We start from the raw sequence: 12,427 nt of genomic DNA on the forward strand, positions 1-12,427 counted from the left end.
GAATATACATATGCATGTTAAACAGGTATTTGTTAGCTGCTCAAGATAACTCTAAATGAAAGTTGTGTTTAGTAAAATAGATATTATTGTACAATTCATTGTGAAATTGTGTTCAAAGAGGATATTCGTGCATTGTACATATCACTAAATGTGTTCTTGTTTTATGTTGATTGTTCCTTTACCACCTTTACAGGAAACGGATTCTGAATTGTCGTCTTGCAATACTCGGTCACATTTATTTCAACAGGAAATGGTAATGGATCTGACGTAATGTTTTTTATAAATTGTTTTTCTTTCATTTGTCTTAATCTGGGTATTGACTAAATCAGATTCCTATTTTCTACAAACAGTGAAAGTCTAAAGTATAAGTGTATTAAACAATAGTCAGCATTTGAATAAGGCTTTAATAAAATATGTATATATAATCAACTGAAAGGGTACTTTAATGCGGCATAATACAAATATGACCTTGCTTTTTGGAGCACCTTTAATGACAATTACTTTGCAAGTAAAGTTTTGTAAAGGTGTTTTTTTTCAAGCAGTGACATAAATGGTTTACTGATTAACAACGTAAAACTCCTCAAACATTAATTTATAAGGAATATCGTGTGAAGATAAATTTTACTCTGCTATTAAATCTTTCGACATGTTTAATGTTTATCTCCGAATCTTTTAAAAAGATTGGATTTGTTTTACTCAATGTTTGGGAATAGATATCATGGTGGCATATTTCTGTCCCCTTCATGCAAGATAAATTATGTTAACATGCAACATAATTATGTAGACATGCAACATATTAATGTCAACATGCAATTTAATTATGTTGACATGCAAGTTACCAATCTTACAAGAAAATAAAATTTAAATATGGATAAATTTACTTACTAACGCCTGTATCTGTCATTTTAGATGCAATATGCAAGATAATTTTGTCAACATGCGACTTATTAATATTATAATTTATATTAAATTATAAACATGCAAGATAAGTATGTCAACATGCAATTTCCAATGTCAAAATGCAAGATGATTATGTTAAAATGCCACTGATTTATGTCAACATGCAAGCCTAGATGCTGTCATGAGACAGTAATTCCCGCACTAAGGTGTTTGCTCTAAATACACACTCCTTCATATTGGGCTTTCCAAGGAGAGAGTAAAAATGATTCTATAATTATTACCGTACATATTTGTCAAATTAAGCATAAAATTTTCAGCTAACCCTAACCCTAACCTTGGTAATAACTTTTGAACAGGTGAGGAAGTACTAGGGATTTCTCTCTTATTTCACATGTGTATTCCTTGTGACAAGACTTTCCCTTTGATACCAACAATTTTGACCCTTTGTCCTTGACATTGGAGTTTGACTTACATTTGAGAAACTTCAACCTATTCCAAAAGGTGCCATAACAGTTGCTGTTACAACAAACAAACAAATTACTAAAAGAACACAGTATATATGTACATAAGGATATGGAAATAACGAACAGTATTCAATCTCAACGTCCATTAAACAAATATACAAAACAAGAGCAGAGCAAACACGGACCTCCGAAACATCAGAGGTGGGATCAGGTGCCATGGAGGAGTGAGCATCCCCTGCTGACCGGTCACACCCGCCGTGTACTCATTGTCATAATCAGGAAATAACGGAAAAAATCCGTAGTCAATTCAGTGTATAAATAATGGACTAACAATTGGTATGAAAAACGTCAGTCAGCATTTCATTCAATGATAAATTGTATTTGCTGACAAGGTCATTGTATCGACCATAGAATTTACGAAATGATGACTTTAAACGAGACTGTTGATATTCTTGTTTCATCAACTTGCTTGTCAATAATTTACCTCGTTTAAGAAATTGTTCATATATAGAGCATGCTCTTGCGTATCGAATCAACTGAGATATAAATACTCCGTATGCAGGTGATGAAGGTATATTGCTGCATAAGTAAGGGAAGTTGACGATAGAAAAGTTAAAGTCATCACGTTTATCATATAGCTTGGTTGTTAGATTACCATTTGTGTCTTTTTCAAGTAAAATATCCAAGTATGAAGCAGATGTGTTGGACATATTTTATATTCAACAGATATACTTCTGGTCATATCTGTAGTTCTCCCTTGAATAAACATGGTGATATTAATATTTTTAAAATAAAGGTTGAAAAGGTTGTGCACACTAAAATTGACTAAGCTCTGTGAATGAATTAGATATACTAGTTTAGCATTATTTTGCTACCCAAAGCACTTTGATTAGGTATTTACAAACATCAGTTTTCTGAGATTTCCTGTGACCCCCATTTGATCCCCCGGGGCAAAATCAAAATTCCGAAACCTTACTGCACATCTACGTGACACCACCAACCATATTCCAGAAGATGATTAGGTTCCTGAATAAAATGTAAGAGGAGTTCAGGGAAGAAGGGGCTTTTTGCATAAAAAATGTCATTTTTTGACACCCATTTGATCCCCCGGGGGAAAATAAAAATTCCGAAACCTTTATGCACATCTACATGACACCAACAACAATCTCCCAAAAGATGATTGGGTTGCTGAATAAAATATAGGAGGAGTTCAGGGAAGACGGGGCTTTTTTGAAGAAAAAAAACGTCATTTTTCGACACCCATTTGACCCCCGGGGCAAAATCAAAATTCTGACAACTTACTGCACATTTAAATGACCCCACCAACCATCTCCCAAAAGACAATTAGACTGCTGAGTAAAATGTAAGAAGAGTTCAGGGAAGAAGGGGCTTTTTGCATAAAAAAAACATCATTTTTCGACCACCATTTGACCCCCGGGACAAAATCAAAATTCCGAAACCTTACTGCACATCTACATGACACCACCAACCATCTCGCAAAAGGTGATTAAGCTACAATGTAAAATGTAGGAGGAGTTCAGGGAAGAAGAGTGTGACAGACAGAGGGAAGGACGGACGGACATGAGTAACAACAATATACCCACTCTTTCTTTAGAAAGTGCGGGTATAATACTGTAGATCACTAAATATTCGCGAGATAGTCATTGACTCTTGATTAGCGAGACATTTTTGCGAATTGTAATTATTCCTCAATATATAATCTTAAGGAATACTCTTATACGCGAGAATTAAATTTTCGCGAGCACACTGTCTCGCATTATTACGCGAAAATAAAGTTCTCGCGAATATAAAGTGATTTACAGTAATTATGTTATATGTAACATGCGAGATATATAAGTTTATATGCAAGTTATTATCTAGCATAATGACATAAATAAGTTGCATGTGAACATAAAAACCCCGCATGTCTACATAATATCTCGCATGTTAATATACGTATCTTACAGGTTAGCGTAAGTATATTCCATGTTGACATAAATAAGTTGCATGTCAACATTTTTAAATCGCATGTTGAAATAAATATCTTGCATGTGTACATAATTAACTCGTATGTTGAAATACATATCTTGCATGTCAACATAATTGTCTTGCATGTGTACATAAGTACATCGCATTTTCTCATAATTATGTTGCATCTTGCATCTACGATGTCAGATAAGGGCATCAGCACGGGATTTTACCCATATTTAAATCAGATTCCATTAAAAGATCTGTAACTTGCATGTCAACATAATAATCTTGCATGTTGACATAATTTTTCTTGCATGTTGACTTAATTTATCTTACATGTAGGGGTCAGAAATATGCCACCATAAGATATAACTGATAAAAAATTGAAAAGTCAAAGACTTATTTTAGTCTGTATCTTTTACACTATTGTGTACATTAGGAAAGAATACAAATATTTAACGTTCTTTTTTCCATTTATTTTGCGAAATCCTTCTACATAAGCGTATTAATAAAATTAACACATTCTTGAATGAGTTTGCTCCTATATTTCGTCACAGAACAAACAATTATGCTTTAGCTGTACACCAGGGCAACATAAACACGAGTAGAAGATTTGGTCCGTGATGTGTTTATTTTCACATCCTATATTTGTTTTCACTTGCGTTCTTGATGTCTCTGTTGACCTGGAAGAGTATAGATTCCTTAATGTATTTCGACTTTACAAAGTGCATCGGAATTAACCACTGACACGAAAAGTATTTATTGCAAAAGTATATATAAACAGGTTATCAGATAATATGAATAAAGTGACATTTTCTTAGATATAAATACTTATGAATAAAAAAATATGAAGAAGTGCAAATTTTAACTTATCATCAACCTTGTGGTTAGTAAATACCAGCATATATTTTTTCTTATATTCATTCTTGGTAAAAACTTAATGACTTTTAACTTACGTTGGGCAGAAATAAAGCCAGTCGCATCCTCCGGTTTTTGTGTACCCATAGCGACGAATTGGTCTTATTCCAGGTGCACATTGCTTGTCTGCATCGATCAAATCTCTCCTGTGGCTTACATCTAAAAATTTAAAGTGTTCTCAAGTAATCAGAATAAAGATTTATTCTTTTGTTTGTAACACTATATCAAAACAAAAACCGTAGAGTCGTTTGACCAGTTCCTAAAGGAAGAACGATGGTGTTGTAAATATATTTTGGCATTATTTCAAAATCTGAATTGCTTGTAAAAGCACTCTAACGGTATGCGGAGTCAATTTGATTTAATGAACCTTCAGTCTTTCCAGACATTTTTCTTTACTTCAGCACATTAATGTGGGTACTCATTTTACCAATTACCCAATCAGCAGAATATCAAAAACGTAAGCGATTCCTATGCAAGGCGACCCTAAAAATGCTTAGTGAAAAAGGAATACTTATCAGTATGTTAAGAATACTTTCAATTGATAACAAATATACCAGTAGCGTATATGATTAAGAAATCAAAATACAGAAATCGAATTATGGTGGATATTTGGCACTAGTAAAATAACTCCTCGAAAAAAAATATCCGATAACTTCCAGAGATTTTATAGTTTGATTTCCAAAAATTTGATATAAAATGAATGAATTAAATTTTGAGACTGAAGTATTGATATAAGCGAAAACGGAGGTGTTTCCAGACGATTTTCTTCGAGCAAATTCATCAGGGTGATTCAATTCTTTAAATTGTAAATGTAGGTCGTCTGTTTTAAGTAAGTTATCATATAAAAAATAAATGCAAGAAAGTAATAAAAAAAAAGGAAACAAAAAGAAAAACAAACAAACAACAAAAACAAGATTTAACACGATTAAATAAACCTTTTTTGGCATAACATATGATTCCTCTTTAAAATTAAACGATTTTCAGCACTTAAACTTCAATTAATCGGAACTTTTTAAAATTCGGAACTGGTCTAACGGACGATAAAATTATACAAAAGTATAAAAGTATTGCACTTCCCCCTCTTGACATTTAAAGACAATTCTGGCTATTTACAGCTTGTTATTGTCTTTCTTCGAAGATCTTATCATATTTCCACTGCTTCATCTTCTTTTTTTGCCCATTTTGTGCACACGATTTCACAAAGACTGCTTGATGGTTTTTTTTTTATATAATAGGAACAACTTAGTGTAATCCGAATTATTTGATGCGAAAGAATTTGTGGAAATTCTTCAGTCGTGGACCATAAATGGAATTTAAGATGACATTTTGTCAACGGATAAGCTTAAGAACGGATAAAGATATCAATGGCAAATTTTCGAGGATCAAAGTTCGGATTAAATACCACTTAAGACTGGACGTTCGTCTCAATGCTTCCGGTCGTTGCCAGATTCAAATTTCAATTTAAAACGTCAATGTTTAACCTTTTTTTTGATTTTTTTGAACGTGAAGGGTACAATCAAGTTAAGAAAAATTATAATAGACCAACGTTCAACTTAATTTATTGGATATTGTATATCTGTGGACTGTATTATTAATGAAATAATGCATGTATTATTATTGTATGTTATGTCTTATCTAACATTGTTGAATATACTATTTATCATTGTTGAATATAATATTTATCATTGTGCGTTATGTATGTATTTTTAAAGAGACCCTCAAGGAAGAATAGTGCTTGCAATAATTGAGTCACCCTCTTTAAATAAAATTATTATTATTATTATTATTATTATTATTATTATTATTATTATTATTATTATTATTATTATTATTATTATCATCATTATTATTATTACTAGTTATTATTAAGGTCTTCCGTCTTCAGCGGAAGACCTTCTTGTTATTCTTAGGTTTCTTTTTCACTTTTATTATGTTCCCCAAACGAAGTTGGGGAACATATTGTTTTTACTCTGTTTCTTATTATTATTTTTCTTCTTCCTGGGTACTTATTTGTCCGCGAATGATCTTATAAACTGTTCATCTGATGTAGGTAAAACCTTTTTAGGGTATGTAGACATGTTATGTAGATTTGCGGAATCAAGGTTATTTTGCGCGCACGTGCTTGCAAGAACGCGCACGTGCAACATGTAAAATGACCGATATAATTGATATAGCCGTAACTTTTCTATTTTTTTTTTATGAAATGTGTTGAAACTCAGAATATAAGAATATATTTGTATTATAGACAAGAGGACATGGTCAAATTATCATGAACTCACGCGCATGCACGTGCGCTTCGCTCTGATTGGCTGAAACAAAAATCTCAATATCTTATTTGTTTTTTGACGAAATACTTTGAAATTTAAAACATAGTCATGCATTCAGATATCCTACGATATGATATTAAATAATTTTCATGAAATTACGCGCATGCACGTGCACTGCAATCTGATTGGCTAAAACTTTAAATGGCTATAACTCCCTTGATTTTCAGCCAAACAGGATGGGATTTAGAACATAGATAGTCTTAATGAACCCCTAGAAGAAGGTATGGTCATCATGCACATGCATGCACGTGCGTGCACGTGCAATACGTATAATTACAAATACACTTGATTTAGCATATTTTCGAATACTTTTTGATTAAATGTCTTGATATGAAGTACATTAAAATAAATTAATAGCTATAGTGTAGATACAATGATGTGGTCATTCCAAATATGCATACAAGTGTGTGCACGTGCAATGCAAAAATTTGCTATATACTTGGTATACTTTAGGAAAAACATTGTTTAAGTTTAAGATGCACGGAGTTTAGTTTATTTGATGAAGCTTAGAGGGAATGAGCAACAAAATGAAGTTGGGGAGCGTTTGGGGAACATCTGTAACGGTTCCCGTTACAATTAGCACTAGTTATTATTGTTTTTTTTTCTTACCGATTTTGTGCACGCGATTTCTCGAAAACGGCTCAATGGACTTCTATGAAACTTTCAGGACTTATGTTGCATCACTTGAACCTTATGCGTTTTTTTCCGTTTTGATGACGTCACTTTCGGTCCGGAGTTATCGTCACTTTAATGGTTTTTTGAGGGTCGTTTTGTCCGCACGATTTCTCCTAAACGGCTTTTGATAGACACGTGATACTTTCAGGTATGGTAGACCTATGTCTGTAGATTTGCGGAATGCATTTCGTTTTTATCGGAAGTGCCGCACGACGGCGCTCGCTATGGCCCGAAAAAAGTCCTATCGCGAATTTCAAAATTTTTGACACCTTTTCTATGATATCTTTTTACCTGGAAATATTTTGTTAAAACATATAGAACAAAAGAATTGTAGAATCCAAAGATCTTTCAAATGATATCTCGAAAAAAGGGCTGGCCCCTAAAATTAAGGGCCTAGAGGGGCAAAACCTTTTTCCTTTATATCTCAAAAAGTATTGAGAATTTGTAATACATTAAAGAAGCAAAAATGTTTAAAATGTCAAGCTTAATATACTGGCGTCGTCAAAATACGTCCGGCGTCGTCACTTCCGGTCAAACCGGAAGTAGTCAGAAAATGCATATTTTTGCCTTTCTTGGCAAATTTTTGGGTTGCATCTCTCACTGGGAGCATGAAAATTAATTTTTCGTCCGTCGTCGTCACTTCCGGTTACACCGGAAGTAGCAAAAAATCGCTTAGTTTTGCAATAATTAACATAGATTAGGAGGTTGAACCATTTTTGGACTTCATTACTCATTTTTTAAAAATTAAAGTTACTTCCGGTCAAACAGGACGGAAGACCTACTCGTTGCTTTGCAACGAGCTCGGCTCTAGTTATTATTATTATTATTATTATTATCATTATATGAACATTTAAAAAATCCTGTATTTAAAATGAATTTGTTGTAATTAATACCTAAACATCGACTTTCCATGCATTTTGATCTACGTACAGTTAAAAAGTATTTATTTTTATTCCTCTGCAAACAGTGTAATACCTTTAAGAAGCACAGCATCATCAGGAATTTTCTCTAATTTGTACACAGGGAAGCCATGAAGAGCCAAAAACTTGTTAATATGTGTACTGGTGTTTGGAATAGCACTGTGTGTTTTAATCCACCGCTGTTGAATCGTCTGAGTGTTTTTTGATGTCATCCAGTTTAAACCGTTATTCTTGAGGGAAAAAATCAGATCGATTAATTTAGAATTAGATAATTTAGTTTGAACATTGGCAGAATATAAAATGATATAGTCAAACCCAAACGTGTGCAAATCCTTCCATCATGTGTCCAGCATTTGGATAATGCGACTTATTCAAGTGTGAGACAAAACATTCATGCTTTGCAGGCATACAAAATGCCTGTAAACCCTGTAGAAATGTGATAAAAGAGAATTAAGTACAAAACGGCTTTACATAAAAATAACAATATGAATTACTTTTTCAGAAACATATTTACCTGTTTGAAATCCTGGATTTTGAAAGTCTCTAAAATTTCATTATGAGCCGGAGTATGGAACTCTACGACGTCATCTATCAAATTGGTTCTTATCATTTGGTTGAAAATATTGGCATTCTCCAAAACTGGTATATGAAAAGTCTAGAAAAGGTAGTTTTTGAGGGTTAAGATATATTTTCATTGCTAAAGAAAGTTATATATATATATATATATATATATATATATATATATATATATATATATATATATATATATATATATATATATATATATATATATATATACATATAGTAAAAAATAACAGAACGCCGATTAAAACTCTACCGGTTTCAATTGTATAAATATTTAATGAATAACTGGTGTGTTGATATAGAAACAACATTCACGCAAGAGGAAGAAAATTGATAGAGGGTGGAGTTTGGAGACGTCACCGTATTCCGGTGAAGGGCTTCAAATTTTGACCTTTATTTCAATAGTGTATCTTTCATATCTTGTTTATCCTGAAACATATTTATATATGTGGCCTCCATATTGAATAATTTCACTGGGATGAAAGCCTACATGTATATCTGCAGTTGAAACGTAGACGCCATAGCATACATGGTTTATAATGCTTTCAGAAGGTTACAATACAGTAATTTTTTTTTTGCAAAATTTTTCATTCACAATTCCTCAATATTAGCAACTTATATGTTTACTCTAGCAGGCGAATAAAACTTGGTTTGTACTGCGTAGTGTAGGGCAGCGTCGAGAGAATTCCATCAGTATCGAAAGCAAGCTTGTTGACCTACCGAAATAACCAAGTGGTCTATCGTATTGTTCCTATTCTACGAGTAGACCGGTTCCTTAGGTCCAAAGTTCAATCCCGGCCTCTAGCGGAATTTGGTATCAAAAAAGTGATTTTGCTCTCTCTCTCTCTCTCTCTCTCTCTCTCTCTCCAGAAGAGTGTGTATTGTACAATTGTATACGTACAGAAATGTGGGCCTTTGCTATGCTGAATAGGAAGCAGGCAATTAGTATCTTCATCCTTCTAAAATGCTGATTTCAAAGGTGTTTTTGCTGCAAATTATATTAAGATTGATAGAGACTCTTATCTTCTGATACTTGCCTAAATACCCAAACTCCCATTTAGGTCTCATTTCCTGTAAGCTCCATAAAATAAAGCAATTAAGAATACTGGTCATTCAATGTCTTTGATTGGTTTCCAAGAACATTGGTACATATAGTTGTTATGTCACCTTGAAACAAAGTAATGAAACAAGAATTTCAGCGGTTTTGTTTAAAATCATCATTTTTCAAAAATGTTAAATATGGCTGCCAAACTAATAGCAGTGTAAAGGAACTTGGTTGATATCTTTTGGAGTTTTGGGAGACTTTGAAATTGTTCAAGGAGAATTTTTACTCTGTATGGTATAGTTTTGTTTGTTCGAGTGATTTCTCAAAACGGAGGAGCAATTGATTCAGTAAAAAGCGATTGTTGGTTAAAAATTGTATCCTACAGCATGCAAGTCTAAAACAATGCCTGCGGGTACAAATTAGACGACAGCTATAGTCCAAGGATGATTGAGAGGAAATCAGACTTCAAGAAAGGCGTCCGAAAAGGCCAGTGACAAACCTGTCAAGCAGGCCTTGTCTGATATGTCTACATGTAGGTTGAGGAAAGAGTAGATTATCTTAACAAATACAAAGCAATGTAAATGAAAAATGATGAAACTAAAAGTGAAAGACGGCGTCTGTTTCACAGACGATGTCCGATGTCACGATGAAAAAGTTTATAAAGGAAATCCGTGAATGAGAAAATACAGTACACGTGTTGCATTTGGCTGTTTTTTTTTAGCGTTTTTTTTTTTGGCGGAAAGCAATATCCACTAATTCAAGTACTATGCTAATTGTGTGACACATTCACCTATAAAGAAGAACATAAAGATATGCGCTATATCAGATCCACGCTAACTTGTTCAAAATCCAATTTCTGCAAAATATGGTACACGCAAAATATAATACATTTACAGTAGAATCGGCATGGTATTTTAATACAAGTGCCTGTGAAAAAGCGAAAAATGGTCTGTACTTTTTGAAGACATTGAACAGCGCTTGGGGAATGGGAAACATGTAGTAAAGAATCAAGCATAAAAACTTTTAATGTGAAGAAAACATTTGTTTAATGCCCGAAACATAAACTTAAAGTAAGACGGGGTTTATTAATAACTTGATTTAAAACATAAAAACAATTTGAATAATTCTTATATGATATCTCTGATCTGAGTAAGTCCATGTGTAAAAACAAACTAATAAAATTGTAGGAATTTAAGCATTACAACTTAAAACAGAATAACACCAATTTTAAAAATGAAGATTTTAAATAATTTTTTTTTTCTAAAACTTGAGTTTTTGTTTCAGGTAATTTTTTATATTAACAGATCGAAATAGAGGTTGGCAGATAATAAAAATTTGATTTGGGTTCGTAATTCTTAAAAAAAAAATTAAATATCTAAACACAGAGTAGAAATCCTTAGTTGCCAATTCAGTATCGTGTCTGATTTTTTTTTCTTTTCTCACGTTACTAGCACAGAATGTCATGTTTAAACTAGTGAAACTTTTACTTGAAAGCCGATGGTTTCGAGTTTGAGGTACAAAGAGAAAAAAGAAATCGACTGCAATTGAAATTATATTCTTCTACAATTATTATAATTCAAGATAAAAGATTAACATTAGTGAATGTATGTTGCCCAAACAAAGTCACACACAATTTTTTAAAGTCAAAATTAAAAAAAAACAAGATTTTGAAAATGACAATGATATATTTTGTGTAGATTTTAATTTTGATATGAACCCTAAATAAGATAGTATATTTTACAAAGAAAATAATAAAATTAACCCTTATGCTAGAGATACCTTATTAAATGTAATAGAGGAAATAGATATGGTAGATATCTTCAGAAAATTACATCCAGTAAAAAATAGGTATACATGGTAAAGAAAATAATACCATAATGTTAATTAGGTTAGATAACTTTCTGGTATCCAAGTCCTATGCAAGTTATAGATCAGATCATTTCTCAGTAATTCTTTCTGAATTTCCCGGACTTTCCCGTTTTTACCTGATAATGAGGAGTACACGGCGGGTGTGACCGGCCAGCAGGGGATGCACACTCATCCATGGCACCTGATCCCACCTCTGATGTTTCGAAGGTCCGTGTTAACTCTGCTCTTCTTTTGTATCGTTTAATGGAATACTGTTCGTTATCTCCATATCATTATTTCACTAAAACAAGATTTCAAAAAAGTTACAAGTCTATGGAAATTTATAATTCACTATTGCATGTTGAATAATATGTTAAAAAAAGTGAAAAAAAAACAAAGAAAATAAAACCCAATTCTTAACATAATATGATACTTATTTATGATAAAGTTTATGTAGCACATATCCCTGAAAATGAAATTAGCTTATAGATAAATGATCAATTAATTTTAGGAATTATATTAATGGAGATAAGAGGACAAATTATATCATATTCTTATTTGAAGAATAGTTATAATTTCAGGCAATTACAGTTATTAAGGGTATTTACCACAAACAAAAAATGAATGCAAGGTTGATCTATATGTTTTGACTGATTTTGATTTGAAATGACATAATTGATAAATCCCTGAATTATAAAGCAATCGTAGGTTTTCCTTGGTGCTTAGAAATGAGATTTTGTTCTGCATTCTATATAATTCCATACAAAATTTGCA

General features: G+C 32.4%; 1 protein-coding gene across 1 annotated transcript; it reads right to left on the reverse strand.

Annotated features, from left to right (window-relative positions):
• Window positions 1-3,804: 3,804 nt before the first annotated feature.
• On the reverse strand, window positions 3,805-9,748 carry LOC134256571 (uncharacterized). Its single transcript, XM_062739256.1, has 6 exons — window positions 9,662-9,748; window positions 8,690-8,830; window positions 8,491-8,601; window positions 8,231-8,405; window positions 4,292-4,412; window positions 3,805-4,018 (listed from the first exon to the last, which is right to left on the reverse strand). Exons 1-6 carry the CDS (start codon window positions 9,713-9,715, stop codon window positions 3,877-3,879), a joined length of 744 nt encoding a protein of 247 aa, XP_062595240.1. The 5' UTR covers window positions 9,716-9,748; the 3' UTR covers window positions 3,805-3,876.
• Between the last annotated feature and the right edge of the window lie 2,679 nt (window positions 9,749-12,427).

Source organism: Saccostrea cucullata, unplaced genomic scaffold (assembly GCF_032062105.1).
Source record: "Saccostrea cucullata isolate Sc308-1 unplaced genomic scaffold, CSIRO_AGI_Scuc_v1 ctg2848, whole genome shotgun sequence".
Lineage (NCBI taxonomy): Eukaryota > Metazoa > Mollusca > Bivalvia > Ostreida > Ostreidae > Saccostrea > Saccostrea cuccullata.